The sequence below is a fragment of the Carcharodon carcharias genome, chromosome 7, assembly GCF_017639515.1.
Source record: "Carcharodon carcharias isolate sCarCar2 chromosome 7, sCarCar2.pri, whole genome shotgun sequence".
NCBI lineage: Eukaryota > Metazoa > Chordata > Chondrichthyes > Lamniformes > Lamnidae > Carcharodon > Carcharodon carcharias.
Window position 1 is genome coordinate 154,901,272 of NC_054473.1, and position 25,111 is coordinate 154,926,382.

The 25,111-nt window shown below is 49.7% G+C and overlaps 1 protein-coding gene across 4 annotated transcripts in view; it reads right to left on the reverse strand.

Moving 5' to 3' along the window:
- The window catches only part of ca5a (carbonic anhydrase Va), an 82,357-nt gene that overhangs the window by 12,279 nt on the left and 44,967 nt on the right, over window positions 1-25,111 (reverse strand). For 2 of the 4 annotated variants that reach the window (XM_041192234.1, XM_041192233.1), the window contains one exon: window positions 1,766-1,921. The exons of 1 other annotated variant lie outside the window; for it this stretch is intronic. In XM_041192234.1, the coding sequence (XP_041048168.1) occupies window positions 1,766-1,921 (156 nt within the window). The remainder of the gene's footprint in view (window positions 1-1,765; window positions 1,922-25,111) is intronic. One more of the 4 variants, XM_041192235.1, reaches the window with a different exon arrangement.

Consider the following 25,111-nt stretch of genomic DNA (forward strand, 5'->3'; position numbering starts at 1 on the left):
GTTATTCATATTTACCTCATGTTAATTCTGAATGTTGGAGTATAAGATAGATACTGTAAATTGTTTTACTTTCCTGACTTTGTACAGTAAAGTTTGTTTTGTTTGCTTAAAACTGTGAAATCTTGTGGCTTTATTGTCATGATGGGTAACTGGGATTTCAAACTTTGTCTCCTTTAGAAAAAAGATACTGGTCCCTAGCTGGATCGTAACAATCCACATTCTATTTCTTTCTCACTCAAGTGTTTATCTAAGCTTCCTCTTGAATGTTGGGGCTATTTGGTTCAACTCTTGCTGTGGTAGTGGACTCCACATTTTAACCACTCTGCAGAAAGAAGTTTCTCCTGAAGTTCCTGCCAGATTTACTTGTGACTATCTTGTACTTATGGCCCCTAATTTTAATCTAGACTTGCCAGTAAATGGAAACATCTTCGCTGTGTTTCCTATCAAACCCATAATCTGTTCATAATCTTAAGATCTGTATCAGTCCACTCTTTTTTAGGGAAAAGGAGACCCAACCTGTTCAGTCTTTCTTGATAGGTACAACCTCTCAGCTCCAGTATCATTCTTGTAAATCCTTTTTGAACTGTTTCCAGTGCCTTTATATTTTTTTTTATAATATGGAGACCAAAACTATTCCAAGTGTAGTCTAACCAAGGTTCTTTACAAGTTTAACATTCTTTCCAGGAAAAAAAGAGACTGGGGTGCCAGTATTAAAAAGGATTCAGGTGAATGCAAGGATGTTCTTGGGATTACATTCAGACAGAATCCATGTAAATAAGGTTAAGGAATAGGAAGGTTGATTATAGAAATATCACTATTATAGGACATCAAACAGTGAAAATGAGAGTGGGAGATTTGTGATGATAATACAAGAACAGGGTAGCAATATTGGATATTTTAATTATTACAAGATGCATTGGGATAGAAATAAATGCGTGTTGTCAAACGAGGGAAGCTTAAAAATAAAATCTAAAATTGCTTCTTAGGTAAATACATTTCTAGACTAACAAAGAAAGAAGAAACCTTCATTATTTCTGCAAGATGAAATGACAAATAACCAGTGAGAGTTTTGGAGAACTGAGGGACAACCACCACAGCATCTTTAAGCTCAATGTAAAAATGGAGAAGAATAATGATGAAGAGTGAAAGATCAGCATATGGGATGGGATAAAGGAAAAGTTCAGTGAGATAAGAAAGGAAATGGCCCAAATTATGCATATGCTGATGGAGGGCCTAAACACGTTTAGGGACACACACAAGAAATTGGGTTGTTCTGGTGCAGAAAGCCATCTCAGGATTTGGGGCATGGATCTCGCCAAGCCAGCAGCTGCTACTGTAAAAAGATGTCCAACATTTTATTAAAAATTCCTGCAGAGCCAGGGAGAAGTCTATGTACTTCCAATGGTCACTGCCAGCCACAATTGCCACCCACCCCCTCCAGAACTTATCAGAGGGCAGGCAGTCCAATATTGCTTGCTTCCATGAGGCAAGCTGCTGCTGTCCACCCAATCTTAATATTTAGATGAGGTCTGAGGGTCAACTTCTTTCAATTCTCAAGGCCCTATCTTCGGGCACAGAGATCGTTCCCTGTGTCTAGTTCAAACTAGCATGCCAATGCTATTCAGTTTCCACCCTTATGTTTAATGTCCTTTCTATAATGAGGTGCCCAAAACTGCACACATTACTCCAATTGTGGCCGTAGCATAGCCTTTTACAATGTCTTAGGAGCACATAAAAGTTGTAATTAAGTAGTTAAAAATGTTACCTGTTCAATACTAACTTCGATGGGGTCCTTCATAATAATCCAGGTGACACATTCAGTTAGAGGTGGCGCAGTCAGAGAACCAGGGTATGTCCAGTAATCAGAACAGGGTGGAATCATGCAGGTGGGATCAAAGTTAAAGAAATCAACTGCTGCGTCCTGTAGGTACACATAATTAACTACATTTTGGGTAAAGATATACATTGTCATGTTATGATTTCTTGATTATTCATGGCATCAGGTTATTTCTTCTAACCCTATGTTTCTGAAAACTACTTATCAAGTGGGTAGTAATTTTAGAGATGCATATACATTTTGTTTCAGGTTTCTTCTCCCTGTAATTGGCCCTGACAGGGTGAAATGGACATGTATCTTTACAATTCTTTATATGCAATGCATTGACATGGCACTCCAACAACATCCTCATTAAAACGGAATTCATTAAATGAAGGCAGAAGTCATATCCTATTTGTACTGCAGGATTTCTTCCTCTGGAAGAATTTCTTAATAATAATCATCATCACCATCAACAACTTGTATTTATATAGCACCTTTAGTGTAAAGATACTTCACAGGAGAATTATAAAGTATTAGACACTGAAATAGACACAGCCACGTAAATGCAATCTTATGGCAGATGGCCAAAAGCTTAGTCTAAAAGGTAAGTTTTAAGGAGCATCATAAAGAAGGAAAGAGAGGTAGAGTGGTTTAGGGAGCGAATTCCAAGAGTTTAAGACCCAAGGACTGAAGGCACAGCCTTCAATGGTGGAGCAATTAAAACTAGGGGAGTTCAAGAGGCCAGAATTAAATGAGTGCAGATTCCAAAGTTGGTTCCGCAAAATCTTGCGGCATAGAAAGAGGTCATACAGCACGCTGTATGAACACCACCTCTTTACTGATCCCACTGTTGTATAATTCCCTCTGCTTCAGATGCTGATTTTTTTTTTTAAAAAAGGATTTAGTGCAGCATTTGGCAGAAAAGGGTGTTGGGGGAGGGGGCGCGGGGATGGAAGGTGGTGGTTACCCTAAGACTTGTTCTGGGGACCCTTCAGATTTTTGCTTCCGTCCTAGGTTATGGAAGTGAGTACGGTACATAGGGTAGAGATGCATCTGTCAGAGGCTGTTTGAAAGTGGAAGGAAAGTTCCAAGGGAACTTATGCAAGGCATTGCAGTATGCTTCATCTGAAGGTATTGCTCATACTGGAAGGGCTTAAAGGTATCAAATAACTTGGTATGGAAGAGCAATCTGGAAGGAGTCTGGATGAGATTCGCTGCTCTTGACATTAAGGCAGCATTCTATCGAGAGTGACATCAAAGAGCTCTAAGAACGAGCCCTGGTAAAACCGAAGGCAATGCAGGTCATCGGGAAAATTCTCCAGTGGCTTGAGTTATACCTAGTAGAGAAGACGGCTGTGGTTGTTAGAGGCCAATTGTTTCACTCTCAGGATATTACAGCAGGAATTCCTCAGGGCACCATCCAGGGCTGAACTATCTTCAGCTGCATCACCTTCCCTCCACAAGGTCATAAGTGGGGTTCTTTGCTGATGATTGCACAGCATTCAGCTCCATTCACAATTCCTCAGGTAATGAAAGAATCCATGCCCACATGCAGCAAGACCTGGACAACTTTCAGGCAAGTGGCAAGTAACATGTGCACCACATAAGTGCCAGGTAATGATCATCTCCAACAGAGAGAGTATAACCACCTCCCCTTGGCATTCAATACCATTACCAGGCCAAAATCTCTCACCATCAACATCCTGGGGCTTTACCATTAGGAACTTAAGAACTAGGAGCAGGAGTAGGCAATTCAGCCCCTCGAGCCTGCCCCACCATTCAATACCATTATGGCAGATCTCATTTCGGCCTCAACTCCAATTTCCTGCCCTCTCTCCCAATTTCCTGCCCTCTCCCCATAACCTGTTACTAATTAAAAATCTGTCTATCTCCTCCTTAAATTTATTCAGCATCCTGGCATCCACTGCACTCTGAGGTAGTGAATTTCACAGATTCACAACCCTTTGAGAAAAGTAATTCCTCCTCATCTCTGATTTAAATCTACCACCCCTTAGCCTCTCATTCTAGAATGCCCCACAAGGGCATATGCCTCAACTAGATCTCCCCTCATCCTCCTAAACTCTAGCGAGTATAGGCCTAAACTGCACAATCTCTCTTCATAAGACAAGCCCCGCATCTCTGGAATCAATCTAGTGAACCTCCTGTGAACCACCTCCAAGTGCAACTACATCCTTCCTCAACTAAGGGGAGCAAATCTGTGCACAGTACTCCAGGTACGGCACAGTATTTCCAGGGCTCCGCTGTGGACCTTTGCGGGATCCCACAAGCCTCCACCACAAATGTGTTCAGGCTCCCATTTTGCCAAGGCAAACAACTTTGTCAGAGATCAGGCAAGCCAGGAAGCATGAGTGCTGTAATTTGCTGTAATTTCTGGATTCCCACAGGCGTAGGATGCATTGAATGCACTCACGTGGCCCTTAAGTCACCTTGGCAAACAAGCAGTCCGTTATGTGAATCGCAAAGGCTTCCACTCTCTCAATGTTCAGCTGGTCTATGGCCATAACAAACAGATCATGCAGGTGTGTGCAAAATAGCCCAGTAGCGTCCATGACCCATACATCCTCAGCAAGTCTCAGATCCCTGACATCTTCCAGGGACCACACAGGATGCAGGGCTGGATCCGTGGGGACAAGGGCTCTGTCCTACAAAGAACGTGGCTGATGACGTCCCTGTGCGGCCTCTGACTCCAGGTGAGAGAAGGTACAACGAGGCTCATCCTGCAACCTGGAGTTTGGTAGAGCACACCATTGGCATCCTGAAAATGAGATTCCAGTACCTGGACAAATCAGGCGAAGCACTCTAGTACACTCCCCAGAGAGCGGCATGTTTTATAGTGGCTTGCTACCTGTTACACAATCTAGCGATGCAAAGGAGGGAAGATCTGGACGATGAGGAGAGGCAAAAGCTGCATGTCTCCTCTGATGAGGAGGAAGCCAAAAGGGATAAGAGTGATGAAGTCAGGGAAGGCGATGAGGCCATTGCACTGGCCAGATGAGGCAGGCATGCTCGTGAAGCCCTCAGTGCCATAGGATTCCAGGAGGATGATGACAAGATGCAGTGATGACACTCCTGAGATCTCCACATTGCATCTGGGAACATCTGACACCTGTCTGGCTGAGGGCAGCGCACATATGCTCTGTGAAGAGGCTCATATCATGGAGACGCTGCTGAGATGCAGCGGGCACATGAACATTTAGACAACTTGATCCTTTGGCAGGCTTCATCACCTGTTCCCTTCTGCATCACGCCTTCACCTGTCAGGAATGGTGATGAGATGGGGGAGTGGGGTTAGCCCCGTGTCTAAGGTTTTGAGAGCACACAGAGAATATCATGGAGCCCAGTGATGCTTGGGTATGAGATTTTTGCAACAAACAAACGCCACATGGAGGTGCAGGCATCACAAATCTGGAGAGTGGCCTTGAAGCCAGTCAATCTCTGTGCTCAAAAGGTAACACACTGCACAGGGGAGAGGCTCTGGACTATGACACAAGCTTTCACTTTGTGCAGAAAGCAAGGTTTCACATCTGATTGACACGAACACTACTTATCCTAACAAGGAGCCATAGACAAGGAGACATTTTGGGAGCATATTTACATGGTCAACATTAAGTACAAGTGATTAACACCTGTGCCCACATTATGCAACTACATCTTCTTGAAGCTTGGCCTAAATAGCCAAGTGGTTATGGTACTGGGTTTGTGACCCCAAGATCAAGAGTTCAAATCTCACAATGGCAAACTATGAAACAATGTAACTTCATCTGAAACAGATGGAAACGGGTTTGTACTCGAAAGAGTTACATCTTCTTGAAGCTTGGCCTAAATAGCCAAGTGGTTATGGTACTGGGTTTGTAACCCCAAAATCAAGAGTTCAAATCTCACAATGGCAAACTATGAAACAACATCTGAAACAGATGGAAACGGGTTTGTACTCGAAAGAGTTACATCTTCTTGAAGCTTGGCCTAAATAGCCAAGTGGTTATGGTACTGGGTTTGTAACCCCAAGATCAAGAGTTCAAATCTCACAATGGCAAACTATGAAACAATGTAACTTCATCTGAAACAGATGGAAATGGGTTTGTACTCGAAAGAGTTACATCTTCTTGAAGCTTGGCCTAAATAGCCAAGTGGTTATGGTACTGGGTTTGTGACCCCAAGATCAAGAGTTCAAATCTCACAATGGCAAACTATGAAACAACATCTGAAACAGATGGAAACGGGTTTGTACTCGAAAGAGTTACATCTTCTTGAAGCTTGGCCTAAATAGCCAAGTGGTTATGGTACTGGGTTTGTAACCCCAAGATCAAGAGTTCAAATCTCACAATGGCAAGCTTGGCCTAAATAGCCAAGTGGTTATGGTACTGGGTTTGTAACCCCAAGATCAAGAGTTCAAATCTCACAATGGCAAACTATGAAACAATGTAATTTCATCTGGAAACAGATGGAAACGTGTTTGTACGCGAAAGAGTTACATCTTCTTGAAGCTTGGCCTAAATAGCCAAGTGGTTATGGTACTGGGTTTGTGACCCCAAGATCAAGAGTTCAAATCTCACAATGGCAAACTATGAAACAATGTAACTTCATCTGAAACAGATGGAAACGGGTTTGTACTCGAAAGAGTTACATCTTCTTGAAGCTTGGCCTAAATAGCCAAGTGGTTATGGTACTGGGTTTGTAACCCCAAAATCAAGAGTTCAAATCTCACAATGGCAAACTATGAAACAACATCTGAAACAGATGGAAACGGGTTTGTACTCGAAAGAGTTACATCTTCTTGAAGCTTGGCCTAAATAGCCAAGTGGTTATGGTACTGGGTTTGTAACCCCAAGATCAAGAGTTCAAATCTCACAATGGCAAACTATGAAACAATGTAACTTCATCTGAAACAGATGGAAATGGGTTTGTACTCGAAAGAGTTACATCTTCTTGAAGCTTGGCCTAAATAGCCAAGTGGTTATGGTACTGGGTTTGTGACCCCAAGATCAAGAGTTCAAATCTCACAATGGCAAACTATGAAACAATGTAACTTCATCTGAAACAGATGGAAACGGGTTTGTACTCGAAAGAGTTACATCTTCTTGAAGCTTGGCCTAAATAGCCAAGTGGTTATGGTACTGGGTTTGTAACCCCAAAATCAAGAGTTCAAATCTCACAATGGCAAACTATGAAACAACATCTGAAACAGATGGAAACGGGTTTGTACTCGAAAGAGTTACATCTTCTTGAAGCTTGGCCTAAATAGCCAAGTGGTTATGGTACTGGGTTTGTGACCCCAAGATCAAGAGTTCAAATCTCACAATGGCAAACTATGAAACAATGTAACTTCATCTGAAACAGATGGAAACGGGTTTGTACTCGAAAGAGTTACATCTTCTTGAAGCTTGGCCTAAATAGCCAAGTGGTTATGGTACTGGGTTTGTAACCCCAAAATCAAGAGTTCAAATCTCACAATGGCAAACTATAAAACAATGTAACTTCCACAGCCTTTGGAGGTGAGAGTATCAAGAGTTCAAATCTAACAATGTAACTTCATCTGAAACAGATGGAAATGGGTTTGTACTCAAAAGAGAGTTACATCTTCTTGAAGCTTGGCCTAAATAGCCAAGTGGTTATGGTACTGGGTTTGTAACCCTAAGATCCAGAATTCAAATCTCACAATGGCAAACTATGAAACAATGTAACTTCATCTGAAACAGATGGAAATGGATTTGTACTCGAAAGAGTTACATTGAACATGGTGATATTTTGCTTGGCCTAAATAGCCAAGTGGTTATGGTACTGGGTTTGTGACCCCAAGATCAAGAGTTCAAATCTCACAATGGCAAACTATGAAACAATGTAACTTCATCTGAAACAGATGGAAACGGGTTTGTACTCGAAAGAGTTACATCTTCTTGAAGCTTGGCCTAAATAGCCAAGTGGTTATGGTACTGGGTTTGTAACCCTAAGATCCAGAATTCAAATCTCACACTGGCAAACTATGAAACAATGTAACTTCATCCGAAACAGATGGTAACGGGTTTGTACTCAAAAGAGTTACATTGATCACTGACTCGGCTGGAACCAACCTAGGCTCATTTTGGCTTGGCCTAAATAGCCAAGTGGTTATGGTACTGGGTTTGTAACCCCAAGATCAGGAGTTCAAATCGCACAATGGCAAACTATGAAACAATGTAACTTCCTAGGGGCAAAACCCCGGGACTAGACGGGCTGACCGTGGAGTTCTTCAGGGCATTCTGGGACGTCTTGGGGAGCGACTTCGCGGGGGTCCTGGGGGAGAGCATTGCTACCGGGGAGATGCCCCTTTCGTGGCGCAGGGCCGTGCTTGCCCTGCTGCCGAAGAAAGGGGATCTCCGCCTTCTGAAAAACTGGCGCCCGGTCTCCCTCCTCAGTACGGACTACAAAATCTTCGCTCAAGCCATGTCTTCTCGGCTCGGCACCGTGCTGGACCACATGATCCACCTTGACCAGTCCTACACCGTCCCGGACCAAACCATTTATGATAACATCCATCTGGTCCGGGACATCATCCACCATTCCCAGAGGGCTGGTCTGTCGAGTGCCTTCCTGTCTCTCGATGAGGAGAAGGTGTTCGACAGGGTGGATCACGAATACTTACTCGGAACTCTGCGAGCTTTCAGGTTCGGGACGCATTTTGTCGCCCGGATCCGACTTCTGTACACCGCCGCGGAGTGTCTAGTGAAGGTTAACGGGTCCCTGACGGCGCCCCTTCGCTTTGGGAGAGGGGTACGTCAGGGCTGCCCCCTGTCTGGCCAGTTGTATTCTATTTGCGTGGAGCCTTTCCTGCGCCTCTTGCTGAGGAGGTTGTCGGGATTGGTTCTGCGCGGGCCGGGCATCGGGGTGGTCCTTTCGGCTTATGCCGATGACGTGCCCCTTATGTTTAGTGACCCGGCTGACCTGCGGAGGATGCGCGAGTGCCAGGAGGTCTACTCTGCCGCTTCTTCTGCCAGGATCAACTGGGAGAAATGTTCTGGACTCCTGGTCGGTCAGTGGCAGACGGATCCCCTACCCGAGGAGCTCAGGCCTTTCATCTGGAGCAGGACCAGCCTCCTCTACCTGGGGGTCCATCTCTGCCCCGCTGAGGAATCCTGGCCGGCAAACTGGCAGGAACTGGAGACGAAAGTCACCGCTCGCCTGCGGCGCTGGACAGGACTGCTCCGAGTGCTATCTTACCGGGGTCGAGTTCTGGTCATAAACCAGCTGATCGCCGCCATGTTGTGGTATCGGCTGGTCACTTTGACCCCTCCCCCGGACTTTGTCACAAGAATCCAGAGATTGTTAGTCGACTTCTTCTGGGACAAAAGATTGCACTGGGTCGCTGCCGAGGTTCTGAGTCTCCCGCTTAGGGAGGGTGGTCAGGCGCTAGTGTGCCTACGCACACAGGTGGCGACTTTCCACCTTCAGACCCTGCAGCGATACCTCTACGTCGAGCCTCCTCCTAGATGGTGTGCCCTGATGACGTATTTCTTCCGTCAGGTGCACGGCCTGAATTATGACGTGCAGCTCCTGTTTATAGAACAGATGGGCCTCGGTGGCTCCTTGCAGGCGTTGCCCGTCTTTTACCAGGACCTGATCAAAGTCTGGAAAGTGGTTGCCTCGCGACGCAGCTCTCCCCCTTCAGGAGTAGTGGCTATCGTCAGAGAGCCGCTGCTCAGGAATCCGCCCCTCCGTCCTTTTCAGTGGTTGGCGGAGAGGAGGGCTGTGGCCGCAGGGGTGACCAGGATCGGGGACGTGCTGGGTGGCGGAGGACTGGGCTGGATGCTCCCGCAGGAGTTGGCGCGATGCGCGTCTGTGAGTGTCCAGGTCGCAGCCGATGCCATCCAAGACCTGAGAACGGTCGTGCTCGGACCCGACGTTATTTTGGGTCTTGAGGTGGCCCAGGTGCGCGGTGGTCATCCGTCTGAGCGTTCCCCTGTTCGGACAGAATTCCACATTGGCCCCAAGCCCCGAACCCTCCCTCGGGTGCTGGTGCCCCGCAATATGAGCCGCCTCGGGGACATGCCCTCTGTGCCTTTTGGCATGGCAAAGAGGGGCTTTTTGTATGGACTGCTGCTGCACACCTTCCATTTTCTCGCCCTTGTCCGTCGACCGGACACGCCCTGGCGTGCCTTTTTGCCGTCCGGCGGCGGAGGCTCCCGATGGGAGGCCCTCTACGGAGGTGTCCTCCCCCTTTCTATCGGGGACCTGGGTTGGAGGGTGTTGCATGCAGCAGTCCCTAATAATAAGAGGATGCATTGGTTCACGGACTCTCAGGACACGTGCCCTTTTTGCGGTCTTGTGGAGTCCGTGGACCATATATACGTAGGGTGTTGTAGACTGCACTCCCTTTTTAGTTATTTGAAAAACCTTTTATTGATGTTTTGTTTGCACTTCAGCCCCACGCTCCTGATCTATGGGCACCCGGTGCGGAAGGGGGTCGGGAAGGAGAAGGACCTCCTCGTGAACCTGCTCCTGGGCCTGGCCAAGTTGGCCATTAACAGGTCCAGGCAGCGGGCGATCGACGGGGGAGTCCCGCCCGATTGTTTGTCCCTCTTCCGTGGCTACGTTCGCTGCCGGATGTCCCTGGAGAAGGAGCACGCGGTGTCTGCTGGCACTCTCAAGGCCTTCCGTGCTCGGTGGGCACCGCGGGGACTGGGGTGTTTTGTTGACCCCTTTAATCACATTTTGATTTAAAGTTTGTAAGTTTCCTTTACACTTTGTTCTTGGTTTTACAGCTGACCTGAATTAGGGGCTGTGCCTGATTTATCCCAATTTTGTTGATTTGGTTTTCATTTAAAAGATTATCAAGAGTAGAGAAGGTGTGTTGGTGTTGGTGGTGCTGCTCCTCAGTGTTTCAACTGTTTCTGCTGCTGCCTTTGGGGTTCCTTCTGCTGTGTGCTGCTGCTGCCCCTGCACTTGAGGGTGTTTGCTGCTGCTGCTGCTGCTCCTGCACTCGAGGGTGTTTGCTGCTGCTGCTGCTGGACCTGCCAGTGTGGGGCCCCTGCCCGTGTGGGGCCGAAGGAGAGAGAGGGAGAGAAAGTGAAAGTGCAACATCTTTTGCGACTACAGGGCAGGAAGGCCAGGAGGCCGAAACTGACTTTAATAACAACTTCGTAGGTGGGTGTCTGGACTCTATTTTTGAGGAAGGTGGGGGCTTTGGAGAACTGTGTTTTGTAGGGGGAGGCAGGAAGACTGAAAAGGGGTTGGGGAAGGAAGGGAGGGGTGTGGTTTAAATCATCTTTCTTTCCCACCCCCCCCAGCCCTTTCCCAGTAGCCAGAAAGAGCTGGCGAAGACATCGCCTCCCCCTGCCTGAAGATCAACAGGCCCCCCCACCCAACAGAGTTTTCAAGAACCAGGGACACCCACCTGAGCCTGAACTTGCTCTTTTCCCTCCTGTGCCTCCCTGTTCTTTATTCCTCTCCCTCTTCTCCCTTACTGTCAAAAAGGCGGGAGGTTATCTCTACCTCTCTCCCCCCCTCCCCTCCATAGAGAGGGACTTTACAAATATATTGAGAGAAAAAAAGAATACAATGGCCAATCCTTCTCGGGGTGGGCGCGGCTCTGGCCCAAAGGCCACTTCGACATCTCCTGTGGCCGGGCCCTCGGGGGCCAATGTGGAGGCAGCCTTGTCACCGGTGGCAGGGCCTTCAATAAAGACCTATGCGGGGGTGGCTGCTTCGGCGGCTCCTGCTGCCCTGTCGCCTTTCCGTCTCCTCACCAGGGCCCTCAGGGTAAAATGCTACGCTCACCCTGAGATGACTATTGAGGCATGCGTGAAGGCTATGGCTGGGGTTGTCGGCCCCTCAGCCATAGTAGCTGCCTCAAAAATGTATGGAAAGGCTGTGTTTTTCTTGAGGTCCGAGCGGGCGGTGCAATTCGCCCTGCAGAAGGGGCTCACTGTGGGCGGGACTTTTCTGGCGGTGGATCCCCTTGAGGCCACTGCCCAGAGGATTGTTATTTCAAATGTCCCGCCCTTTTTACCATGTGAGCTCCTCCTCCCCCACCTTAATAAGCTGGGGGAGGTCAGGTCGGGGGTTGCGCCAGTCCCGCTCGGCTTCAAAGACTCGGCCCTCTGCCACGTGTACTCCTTCCGGCGCCAGGTTTTCGTCCGCTTGGCCCGGGAGGAGTGCCTGGAGGGGGCCTTCTCGGTTAATTTTGAGGGGACCGCCTATCGGGTCTTCTGGACCGCGGAGGGCGTGCAGTGCCATGCCTGTAAGGAGGCGGGGCACGTAAGAAAGAACTGCCCCGCCTCCAAGGCCATGAGCCCCACCCAAGCGGCCGTGGCTGGCACCGCCCCTCCTCCCCCCGCCACCACTCCATCTCCCTCCCCACAAGGGGAAGCGACCCCGGCAGCAGCTGCCATCTCGGCTGCTGGTGAGGCGGGGGGAGAGCCCCCGCGCCGTAAGAAGGTGCGGAGGAAGACCCGAAATTTGGAGGCGGCCCCTGAAACGCCCCAAACACCTGGAAAAACCGGCTCGGGGGAAAAAACATCATCCGGCTTCAGCGTCGTATCCGCGTGTGCTCCCGGGTCCGTGGGCGCTAAGGCGCCAAGTGCTGGGCCTGGCGTCGTCCCTGCGCGTGCTCCCGGGGCCGGCGGGGAAAAGACGCGGGACCCCGAGCCGGGGAAACAAACATCGAAAACCCAGAGGGTGGAGGGTCCGGGAGGGCTGGACAAGGAGGAGGGGGCCTCGGAAATGGAGGTCTCCCTAGCCCCCAGCCTGACCCGGAAGAGACGTCATGCTTCGGAGGAGTAAGTGGGCGACGCCCAAACTGAAGGAGTTGGGTGTGTCCCTTCCCCTGATGAAGAGGTGGTGGCGTCTCCACCCAGTAAAACCTCGCCCTGCCCTCTGGGGGAACCCGAAACCCCTACCCCTACCACTGTTCCCCCTACCAGTCTGCTGCAGTCCCCTGAACAGGGCCCCTCGGGGGTCACTGAGGGTACCTCCCTTGAGGTGGTGTCCGACTCCAGTGCACTTAATACCCCCGAGGTACCTTCTGGCTCGTCGGGGGACTGCAGCTTTGAAATTTTAAAAAATGTTAACGGGTCATTGGGTGGCGGCGAAAAGGAGGGCCTTCCCGCTCCCTCCCAAACCTTGACACCGGGCGTCCTATGTTTAGGTCAGGAGCTTGTCCTGAGCTCCCCGGACGACCCGGTGCCGGGAGGAGAGTGGGCATCAGAACTGCCGCTGCCCTCTGGCCCAAAAATTTTAGAGGAGACCAGAGAGGACTCCTCTGGCCTTGATCCTGGGGGTGGGATCGAGGCACAGATAGAGCCAGCTGGCAGCTCCGAATCAGCCCCCGTACTCAATGCGGGGGAGGGGTCGGAAGCTGGAGGCGACGACCCGGAGGAGGACGGGGTGTCGGTGGTGAGCGTTGGGGATTACGCAGAGTCGCTCTCAAGCGAGGCGGTGGATCCCCTGGTGCCCTCCACTGACTCCCCCCTCATCCTCCCAAGGGAACTCCGGGACTTTCTGACGGGGCACCGCGGTCGCCGAGACAGGGTTCAGTTGGCCTTGGACCGGTGGCATTCGTTTCCGCTGGTGTTCTGGTCCACTCGCAAGGCTCTCAAGTCTCCCGAGTTGGACAGGAACGCGCGGCGGAGGGTCCAAACTTTTCTCGCTGGGCTCCTGAAGGAGAGGAAGGACTAAAAAGTCCTCTTCTTTTTTTATTACTTACGGTGAAGGTTTGATGTACCTTTGACAATGAAGACGACTATAGCCAGCCTCAACATCCACGGCAGCAGGGGCGCACAGCGCAGGTTCCAGAACTTCTCGGTCCTCAGGGACGGGAAGTATGCGTTGTGCTTCCTGCAAGAAACCCATACCGTTCCGGGAGACGAAGCCACTTGGCTCCTGGAGTGGCAAGGGTGGGGTCTACATGAGTCACCTAGCCTCCAATTCGGGCGGGGTGGCTATCTTGTTGGCCTCGCATTTTCAGCCGGAGATCTTGGGGGTCAAGGAGCCGGTGCCAGGCCGGTTGCTGCACCTGACTGTGCGTCTGGGGAGGGCGGTGCTTCACTTTGTGAATGTGTACGCTCCCCTGGGCATACAGCAGCAAGCGAGCTTCTTTGAAGAAGTGTCCACTCATCTCGGCTCCATCGACGCTGGCGAGTGCGTCGTCCTCGGGGGGGGTATTTCAATTGCACCCTCGGGTTCCGGGACCGTCACGGTACCCTGCACTGCACGCGAGGTGTGAGTAAGTTGCGGGACCTGGTCAGGTCCTTCGACTTAGTGGACGTCTGGCGAAATCTCCATCCTGACTCCAGCGTGTTTACCTTTGTGTCACCTGGAGTCGGAGCGTCCAGACTCGACTGCCTTTACGTTTCAAAGGCGTACGTGTCCTGCGTTCCGGCTGCTTCTATACAGCAGGTTCCGTGCACGGACCACCGTCTGGTGTGGGCGGAGCTCACTTCGTTCTGCGCTCGGCCGGGGTCCGCGTACTGGCATTTTAATAACCTGTTGTTGGAAGACCAGCGGTTCCTGGACTCGTTCCGTCGCTTCTGGGCCGGCTGGAGAAGGAAGCGGGGAGGCTTCCCCTCCTTGAGGCTATGGTGGGACGTGGGCAAGACTCACATCCGAGTTTTCTGTCAAGAGTACGCGAAGGGGTCGACAAAGAGATGCAAATCCAGGGTCGAGGAGTTGGAGAAGGAGGTGCTCGACCTGGAGGCACGTCTCCGTCAGCCCGACGCGGACCCGGCCCTGCGGTCGGTGTACAATGAGAAGAAGGGCGTGCTGCAGGACATGCAACTGGTCGGGTCTCGGGGCACGTTCGTGAGGTCGCGGATCTGTTTCCTTAAGGAAATGGACCGCGGCTCCCCCTTCTTCTACTCGCTGGAAAAAAGGCACGGGGTCCATAAGCAGCTCCTTACGCTGCTGGCCGACGACGGATCCCTTGTCTCGGACCCGGAGGGCATCAGGGCCATCGCCCGAGATTACTACACTGCCCTGTTCTCTCCGGATCTGTCCAGTGAGGAAGCTTGCAGAGTTTTGTGGGAGGACCTGCCGCAGGTCGGCCCGGAGTGCGCCGAAAAACTCGACTCCCCTATAAGTCTGGGGGAGCTGACCGCTGCACTCGACGGTTTTTCTAGGGGCAAAACCCTGGGACTAGACGGGCTGACCGTGGAGTTCTTCAGGGCGTTCTGGGACGTCTTGGGGAGCGACTTCGCGGGGGTCCTGGGGGAGAGCATTGCTACCGGGGAGATGCCCCTTTCGTGGCGCAGGGCCGTGATTGCCCTGCTGCCGAAGAAGGGGGATCTCCGCCTTCTGAAAAACTGGCGCCCGGTCTCCCTCCTCAGCACGGACTACAAAATCTTCACCCGAGCCATGTCTTCTCGGCTCGGCACCGTGCTGGACCACATGATCCACCCTGACCAGTCCTAAACCGTCCCGGACCGAACTATTTATGATGACATCCATCTGGTCCGGGACATCATCCACCATTCCCAGAGGGCTGGTCTGTCGAGCGCCTTCCTGTCTCTCAATCAGGAGAAGGTGTTCGACAGGATGGGTCACGGATACTTACTCGGAACTCTGCGAGCGTTCGGGTTCGGGACGCATTTTGTCGCCCGGATCCGACTTCTGTACACTGCCGCGGAGTGTCTAGTGAAAGTTAACGGGTCCCTGACGGCGCCCCTTCGCTTTGGGAGAGGGGTACGTCAGGGCTGCCCCCTGTCTGGCCAGTTGTATTCTATTTGCGTGGAGCCTTTCCTGCGCCTCTTGCGGAGGAGATTGTCGGGATTGGTTCTGCGCGGGCCGGGCATCGGGGTGGTCCTTTCGGCTTACGCCGATGACGTGCTCCTTATGTTTAGTGACCCGGCTGACCTGCGGAGGATGCGCGAGTGCCAGGAGGTCTACTCTGCCGCTTCTTCTGCCAGGATCAACTGGGAGAAATGTTCTGGAATCCTGGTTGGTCAGTGGCAAATGGATCCCCTACCTGAGGAGCTCAGGCCTTTCACCTGGAGCAGGACCAGCCTCCTCTACCTGGGGGTCCATCTCTGCCCCGCTGAGGAATCCTGGCCGGCAAACTGGCAGGAACTGGAGACGAAAGTCACCGCTCTCCTGTGGCGCTGGACAGGACTGCTCCGAGTGCTATCTTACCGGGGTCGAGTTCTGGTCATAAACCAGCTGATCGCCGCCATGTTGTGGTATCGACTGGTCACTTTGACCCCTCCCCCGGACTTTGTCACAAGAATCCAGAAATTGATAGTCGACTTCTTCTGGGACAAAAGATTGCACTGGGTCGCTGCTGAAGTTCTGAGTCTCCCGCATAGGGAGGGTAGTCAGGCGCTAGTGTGCCTACGCACACAGGTGGCGACTTTCCGCCTTCAGACGCTGCAGCGTTACCTCTACGTCGAGCCTCCTCTTAGATGGTGTGCCCTGATGATGTATTTCTTCCGTCAGGTGCACGGCTTGAATTATGACGTGCAGCTCCTGTTTATAGAACAGATGGGCCTCGGTGGCTCCTTGCAGGCGTTGCCCGTCTTTTACCAGGACCTGATCAAAGTCTGGAAAGTGGTCGCCTCGCGACGCAGCTCTCCCCCGTCAGGAGTAGCGGCTATCGTCAGAGAGCCGCTGCTCAGGAATCCGCCCCTCCGTCCTTTTCAGTGGTTGGCGGAGAGGAGGGCTGTGGCCGCAGGGGTGACCAGGATCGGGGACGTGCTGGGTGGCGGAGGACTGGGCTGGATGCTCCCGCAGGAGTTGGCGCGATGCGCGTCTGTGAGTGTCCAGGTCGCAGCCGATGCCATCCAAGACCTGAGAACGGTCGTGCTCGGACCCGACGGTATTTTGGGTCTTGAGGTGGCCCAGGTGCGCGGTGGTCTTCCGTCTGAGCGTTCCCCTGTTCGGACGGAATTCCACATTGGCCCCAAGCCCCGAACCCTCCCTCAGGTGCTGGTGCCCCGCAATATGAGCCGCCTCGGGGACATGCCCTCTGTGCCTTTTGGCATGGCAAAGAGGGGCTTTTTGTATGGACTGCTGCTGCACACCTTCCATTTTCTCGCCCTTGTCCGTCGACCGGACACGCCCTGGCGTGCCTTGTTGCTGTCCGGCGGCGGAGGCCCTCGATGGGAGGCCCTCTACGGAGGTGTCCTCCCCCTTTCTATCTGGGACCTGGGTTGGAAGGTGTTGCGTGCAGCAGTCCCTTATAATAAGAGGATGCATAGGTTCACGGACTCTCAGGACACATGCCCTGTTTGCGGTCTTGTGGAGTCCGTGGACCATGTATACATAGGGTGTTGTAGGCTGCACTCCCTTTTTAGTTATTTGAAAAACCTTTTATTGATGTTTTGTTTGCACTTCAGCCCCACGCTCCTGATCTATGGGCACCCGGTGCGGAAGGGGGTCAGGAAGGAGGAGGACCTCCTCGTGAACCTGCTCCTGGGCCTGGCCAAGTTGGCCATTAACAGGTCCAGGCAGTGGGCGATCGACGGGGGAGTCCCGCCCGATTGTTTGTCCCTCTTCCGTGGCTACGTTCGCTGCCGGATGTCCCTGGAGAAGAGCACGCAGTGTCTGCTGGCACTCTCGAGGCCTTCCGTGCTCGGTGGGCACCGCGGGGACTGGGGTGTTTTGTTGACCCCTTTAATCACATTTTGATTTAAAGTTTGTAAGTTTCCTTTAAACTTTTTTCTTGGTTTTACAGCTGACCTGAATTAGGGGCTGTGCCTGATTTATCCCAATTTTGTTGATTTGGTTTTCATTTAAAAGATTATCAAGAGTTCAAATCTCACAGTGGCAAACTATGAAACAAAGTAACTTCATCTGAATAGGAACAGATGGAAACGTGTTTGTACTCGAAAGAGTTACATCTTATTGAACACTTGGCCAAAATAGCCAAGTGGTTATGGTACTGGGTTTGTAACCCCAAGATCAAGAGTTCAAATCTCACAATGGCAAAACTATCAAGCCTCTCACCATTTTGAGCTTGGCCTAAATAGCCAAGTGGTTATGGTACTGGGCTTGTAACCCCAAGATCAAGAGTTCAAATCTCACAATGGCAAAACTATGGGCTTGGCCAAAATAGCCAAGTGGTTATGGTACTGGGCTTGTAACCCCAAGATCAAGAGTTCAAATCTCACAATGGCAAACTATGAAACAATGTAACTTCTCTGAAACAGATGGAAACATCTTTAAGTTTCCTTTAAAACTTTGTTCTTGGTTTTACAGCTGACCTGAATTAGGGGCTGTGCCTGATTTTTCCCAATTTTGTTGATTTGGTTTTCATTTAAAAGATTATCAAGAGTTCAAATCTCACAATGGCAAACTATGGAACAATGTGACTTCATCTGAAACAGATGGAAACAGGTTTGTACTCGAAAGAGTATCAAGAGTTCAAATCTCACAATGGCAAACTATGAAACAATGTAACTTCATCTGAAACAGATGGAAACGGGTTTGTACTCGAAAGAGTTACATCTTCTTGAGCGCTTGGCCTAAATAGCCAAGTGGTTATGGTACTGGATTTGTAACCCCAAGATCAAGAGTTCAAATCTCACAATGGCAAACTATGAAACAATGTAACTTCATCTGAATAGGAACAGATGGAAACGTGTTTGTACTCGAAAGAGTTACATCTTCTTGACCTTTCTAACCCTGCCGCTACATCTTGCTGCTCCCCCAACATCCACAGCGGAGATGGAGGCAGCCTGCTGACTGCCACGCCCTGTTGTCTGTGAAGACCTTGGCAAGCATCCTCTGGAGGGCTGAGACGTAGAGGGCCTCGGCCTGCATTTAGGGTCCTGCTGTGGCACCCTCCTTGGCCTGTGGAGCTGAAGCTGCTGGGGTCGGATTGGCCGGACTCTCCTGTAGTCACCTGGGTGACTGGATATGGACCATGAAAAAGCAAGGAGAGTGCTAATATACAGAGGAAAGACTGATGTGGCCAACTTCAGTGTGCACCTGTTGATCCTCCTCCCTACGGGTAACTGAGGGCCCCTGGCTGACTTCTTGAAAGGAAGGGGCAGCTGGAGTGAGCTCGAGATGTCCTACCCCGGTCTCGTTTTGACACTGATGGATGCCTACAAGTGCCTCAGCGATGGAGTGCGCTGCTATAGCATGCAGGGCTGATATCCTGGACCAAGGTCTCCATGGTGGCCACCATCCTACAGTGTTGACCTCGGTGCACTGGCATGCTGGCGCTATCGCCTCAGACTGAAGGCGGATGGACTCCTCCATCATGTCTTGCCATCTGAGGGGTGCAGCAGACATCTGAGCTCACCTTTGCAGCTCCAGTAACTGAGGTATCACTGAGACCAAAGGCTCCTCATCTGACTCAGACTCCGCAGACTTCTGGCCTTCAGCAGTTCTCCAAGTGCCGGCAACCTGGCAAGACCCTGCCTCTGCCTGCCGTGGATCACAGTGCGATGTGCTGACCAGAGTGCGACCCCGAAGCTACTTTACAACTAGGTGCCACTAAGGTGTGTGTGTCTCTCTGCTGGTGGAGGGTGTGAGTGAGCACTGCGAAGGGTCTTCAATTTCGGTGTCTGCAGATTCCTCTTCCGTGGTGTCCTCCGGACTGGAGTCGAGGACTGGCTCGTAGACTCCCTCAGCTGCTTCCCAGATGTGCCTGCGAAAACAAGGATGATTAGTGCATGGCAGGGGACTGAGGAACAGGGGAACTCACTCACAGCATAGTTGTCTGGTGGATGTTGCATTGCTAGATCCTCACTTGGTTAAGCGCTGCCTATCTCACCGTCAGCACAGGAATGGTCCACGTTGTCGCTGGCCAGCTAAATAGCTCTATTTTCTGGTCCGTAAAGACCTTGATGTTGGGCATTTCTCCACCAGTCTGTGACCTCTCCCTTCTGTTGTATGCATGGATACAGATGGAGAGAATGTAAGCAGGACACCTGACAGGCCAGATGGGATGGATACCTGACATGTGTGGATGGTGAGTGGTGCCATGGACGGGATGAGGACACGAACTGCAGGGCAGATGTAGGTGTGTATGTGAGAGTGAATGGTGGCAGTGAGTGAGACCCCTGTGAATGTGTGATGGGTTTGTGACTGTGTGAGTTGAGAGTGATGAAAGACTGACTTACCTTGGCAGAACAGAGGAGAAAATTAATCTCTTTTGGCACTGGGTGGCTGTCCTCTTTCGAAAGCCATTGGCGCTGACCACTGCTGCCACTGCCTCCCATGCTGGATTTGTCACCTTATACGAGGTTCTTTGGCCAGAGCCGGGGTGGAGGGCATCGCGGGGTTCCACTGTGTAACCAGCAGGCACTCGAGGGAGGCATTGTTAGGTTTGGGGGCAGCACGTTTCTTCCCTTTGGCAGCCATCAGTTCCCAGCAGCTCCCTATACCTTGAAGAGTGCTAACTCTGTGCAGAGGTGGCCTGTAAATATGGCCCAGTTTATTGAAGGCCAGAGGTCATGGAAGGATGGGGGAATCAAAGGATGCCCCACCAGCGATCTGACGTAAAACTAATGTCTCTCAATTTTTTAAACAAAGTGGCGCATGATACAGCAGAAAAAGCCGCCATTGCCATCGGCAGGTCCCACGCCGATTTCCCCACCTGATACTGGGACAATTCCACCCTTCACGCTTGAATAAGATATTTCCTGAATAAATTTCTCCTAACATTCCTCATTTTCTTCGGTGATAATATAAAATTATGAACACTCATCAATGACTTTGCGAGCAAAGGAAAAGGTCTTTGTTCTCCAGTACGGTGCTCAAAATTGTGCACAATACTTTTAAGTACAAACATTGTGCAAAATGTTTATATTTAATGCTTTTTAAAAATTCCTTCTTGGGATGTGGGCACCACTGGCTGGCCAGCATTTACTGCCCCTGCCCAATTGTCCTTTAGAGGGTGATGGTGACAACTGAGTGCCTTGCCAGGCCATTTCAGAGTCAACCACACTGCTGTGGGTCTAAAGTTACATTGAGGCCAGACCTGGTAAGGATGGCAGATTTCCTTCCCTAAAGAAAATCAGTGAACCAGATGGGTTCTTACAACAATCACTAATGGTTGTGTGGTCACCATTCCCGAGACTAAGATGTAATTCCAGATTTATTAATTGAATTTAAGTTACATCAGCTGCCATGGTGGGATTTGAACCTGTGCCCAAAGGACATTAGCCTGGGCCTCTGGATTACTAGTCAAATGACATTTGACTACACCACCACCTTCCCTTGTAAGTAAAAATACATAGGGCAATAAACCAAAACAATACAAACAGGCTAAGATAAAGACTGTCTTTGCCAAGAATTAGGTTCAATGTTTTCTACATTTTTCAAGCTGAATTAGTGGTCAAAACACGAGGTTGATATTCAATCGTTTTGCAATCATTAGGCCAACTAACAGCATAATGATGCAAATTACATTAAAATTGCAGTTATAAAGTCCAAGCTCTCATTAGGATACAAAGAAATATAAAAACCTTGTAAACTAAGGTATATTTATCTAAGAAACTAGTTCTTTTTTTATTCATTCATGGGATGTAAGCTTCGCTGGCTGGGCCAGCATTTATTGCCCATCCCTAGTTGCCCTTGAGAAGGAAGTGGTGAGCTGCCTTCTTGAACCACTGCAGTCCATGGGGTGTAAGTGCACCCACAGTGCTTTTAGGGAGGGAGTTCCAGGATTTTGATTAGCGACAATGAAGGAACGGTGATATGTTTCCAAGTCAGAATGGTGAGTGACTTGGAGGGGAACTTCTAGGTGGTGGTGCTCCCACCTATTTGCTGCACTTGGTCCTTCTAGATGGTAGTGATCGGAGGTTTGGAAGGTGATGTTGAAGGAGCCTTGTTGATGGTATACACTGCTGCTATTGTGCATCTGTGGTGTAGGGAGTGAATGTTTGCGGATGTAGTGCCAATCAAACTGCTTTTTCCTGGATGGTGTCCAGCTTCTTGGATGTTGTGAGAGCTGCACTCATCCAGGCAAGTGGGGAGTATTCCATCACACTCCTGACTTGTGCTTTGTACATGATGGACAGGCTTTGGGGAGTCAGGAGTTGAGTTACTCGTCGCACAATTCCTAGCTTTTGATCTGCTCTTGTAGCCACACTATTTATATGGCTGGTCCAGTTCAGTTTCCAGTCAATGGTAACCCCCAGGATGTTGACAGTGGGGATTCAGTGATGGTAATGCCATTGAACGTCAAGGGGCAATGGTTGGATTCTCTTTTGTTGGAGATGGTCATTGCCTGACACTTATGTGGCATGAATGTTACTTGCCACTTGTCAGCCCAACCCTGGATATCGTCCAGGTCTTGCTGCATTTGGACATGGGCTGCTTCAGTATCTGAGAAGTCACAAATGATGCCAAGCATTGTGCAATCATCAGCGAACATCCCCACTTCTGACCTTATGATGGAAGGAAGGTCATTGAGGAATCAGCTGAAGATGGTCAGGCTGTGGATGTCCTGGAGCTGAGATGATTGACCTCCAACAACCACAATCATCGTCCTTTGTGCTAGGTATGCTTTCAACCAACGGAGAGTTTCCCACCTGCTTCCTTTAGGCTCCAGTTTTGCTAGGGCTCCTTGATGCTGCATTCGGTCAAATGTCAAGAGCAGTCACTCTCACCTCACCTCGGGAGTTCAGCTCTTTTGTCCATGTTTGAACCAAGGCTGTAATGAGGTCAGGAGCTGAGTGGCTCTGGAATAATGCAAACTGGGCTTCAGTGAGCAGGTTATTGCTTGCAAGTGCCGCTTGATAGCACTGTTGATGACCCCTTCCATTACTTTACTGATGATCGAGAGCAGACTGATGGGACAGTAAATGGCTGGGTTAGATTTGTCCTTTATGTGTACAGGACATACCTGAGCAAATTTCCACATAGCTGGGTAGATGCCAGTGTTGGAGCTGTACTGGAACAGCTTGGCTTGGGGTGCAGCAAGTTCTGGAGCACAAGTCTTCACTACTATTACTGGAATATTGTCAGGGCACATAGTCTTTGCAGTATCCAGTGCCTCCAGCGTTTGCAGTATCCAGTGTTTCTTGATATCACGTGGAGTGAATCGAATTGGCTGAAGACTAGCATCTGTGGTGCTGGGGACCTCTGGAGGAGGCCGAGATGGATCATCCACTCAACACTTCTGGCTGAAGATTGTAGCAAATGCTTCAACCTTATCTTTTGCACTGATGTGCTGGGCTCCTCCATCATTGAGGATGGGGATATTTGTGGAGCATCCTCCTCCGGTGAGTTGTTTTATTGTCCACTACCATTCACGACTGGATGTGGCAGGACTGCAGAGCTTAGGGCTGATCCGTTGGTTGTGAGATCACTTAGCTCTGTCAATCACATCTGCTTATGCTGTTTGGCACAATGGAAGGTATCCTCATTGTGAAGGCGGGACTTCGTCTTCACAGCAACTGTGTGGTGGTCACTCCTACCAATACTGTCATGGACAGATGCATCTGCGGCTGGTAGGCTCCTGAGGATGAGATCAAGTATGTTTTTCTCCCTTGTTGTTTCCCTCACCACTTGCCACAGACCCAGTCTGGCAGCTATGTCATTTAGGACTCGGCCAGCTAGGTCAGTAGTGATGCTACCGAGCCACTCTTGGTAATGGATATTGAAGTCTTGCCATCCTCAGTGCTTCCTCTAAGTGGTGTTCAACATGGAGGAGTACTGATTCATCAGCTGATGGAGGGCAGTACGTGGTAATCAACAGGAGGTTTCCTTACCCATGTTTGACCTGATGCCATGAGAATTCATGGAGTCCGGAGTCAATGTTGAGGACTCCCAGGGCAGCTCCTTTCTGACTGTATACCAATGTGCTGTGACCTCTGCTGGGTCTGTCCTACTGGTGAGACAGGACATATCCAGGGATGGTGATGGTGGTGTCTGGGACATTATCTGTAAGATATGATTCCGTGAGAATGACTATGTCAGGCCATTGCTTGATTAGACTGTGAGACAGCTCTGCCAATTTTGGCACTATCCCCATTTTTAGTAAGGAGGACTTGTCCATTCACTTCAGAATGTTACATATTTGATACTCACCTGTAATACAATATCATCAACAAGCTACGGCATATCCTGGGGCATTGATATTAATATCATGAAAGTCAGGAGAAGCCGTATTATTTTTGATGAATGGTAGTAGCTTATGAAAGGCTCATTTGTTGTCATTGTATTTGGCAGTTTATGGAAACTTTGTTCCAGAATCAGTCAGTTCCTAAACATCTCTGGGACTCCGACGCATGCTTTATCTGTCACAATCCAATCTCCCATGTCCAATTCTGTTTTTCCAATTTATGCATTATGATTCATTCAGACTATAAGATAAACAGTTACATTAAATTGTTATAGCATCAGACCTTCAAATGGTAAACTATTCTGCAAAATTATTTACCAAAGCAATACTTATTGAGAAAACCCTATAATTACCATTGGCCTTTTCTATGGTTTTATCAGCAATCCCTCGCACATTCAAAAAGTTATTTATCAAACCCGTCTCTCTGTTCCTTCACTCTTTTTAGTATCTTTCCATTGAGCTGATACTTCCATTCCTCGTTTTCTTTCCAAAATGCATTGTCATATTTCTTTGCTTTAAATTACACCTGCCACCTGACTGCCCATTCCACAAACCTGTGCCTCACTGGCTATTTGCCAAACTCTTCCTTTTTGTCATCAGCAAATTTTGATATTAGGTTGCTTACACCCAAATTTAAAACATTTGCATACACATTTGCACTTGAACACTTTTCAAGAACAAAAGTGACCACAGCACGGCTGCTGGGGTACACCACTTTCTAGCTTTCTCCAATCCAAGCAACATCCATTCACCCCATTCCCTGGTCCATCATTAAATAATTTTCTATGTTGTTATATTTCTTCACATCACAGGCTGAATAAAACGGCCCCACTCCAACAGCAGGTTCCGCACCCGGAAGTTGGCAGGCTTCTGACTTCCGGGCCCGCTGTAGTCCACACCCAATAATATGTTAATTGCCACCAAGCAGTGGCAAGAGCAGGTTACAGACTAGCATCCCACCCAATGTGTGCTGGAGGGTGGGATGCCTGGTCTCATAGGCTGCAGGCCGTGACCCGGAACAAGGTCACGGCCAGCTCTTTAAAAGGTCCTCTGGTACGGGTCAGTGTCAGGTGTCCCATCATATGCTTTTTGAACAAGAGAAACTGTACTATGAAGATTTCTGAGTTTTGGAGTCTATCCAGGTAAGTCTATTTTAATTTGAATTTATGTCTGCCAACCATCTCAATCTTCACAAATTTTCATAAGTCAGCAAGTCTCCCATATCTAGACATTGAGGAGTTATATGTTAATGATATATTTCCATGTGTAGGTGAATGCATCATTGG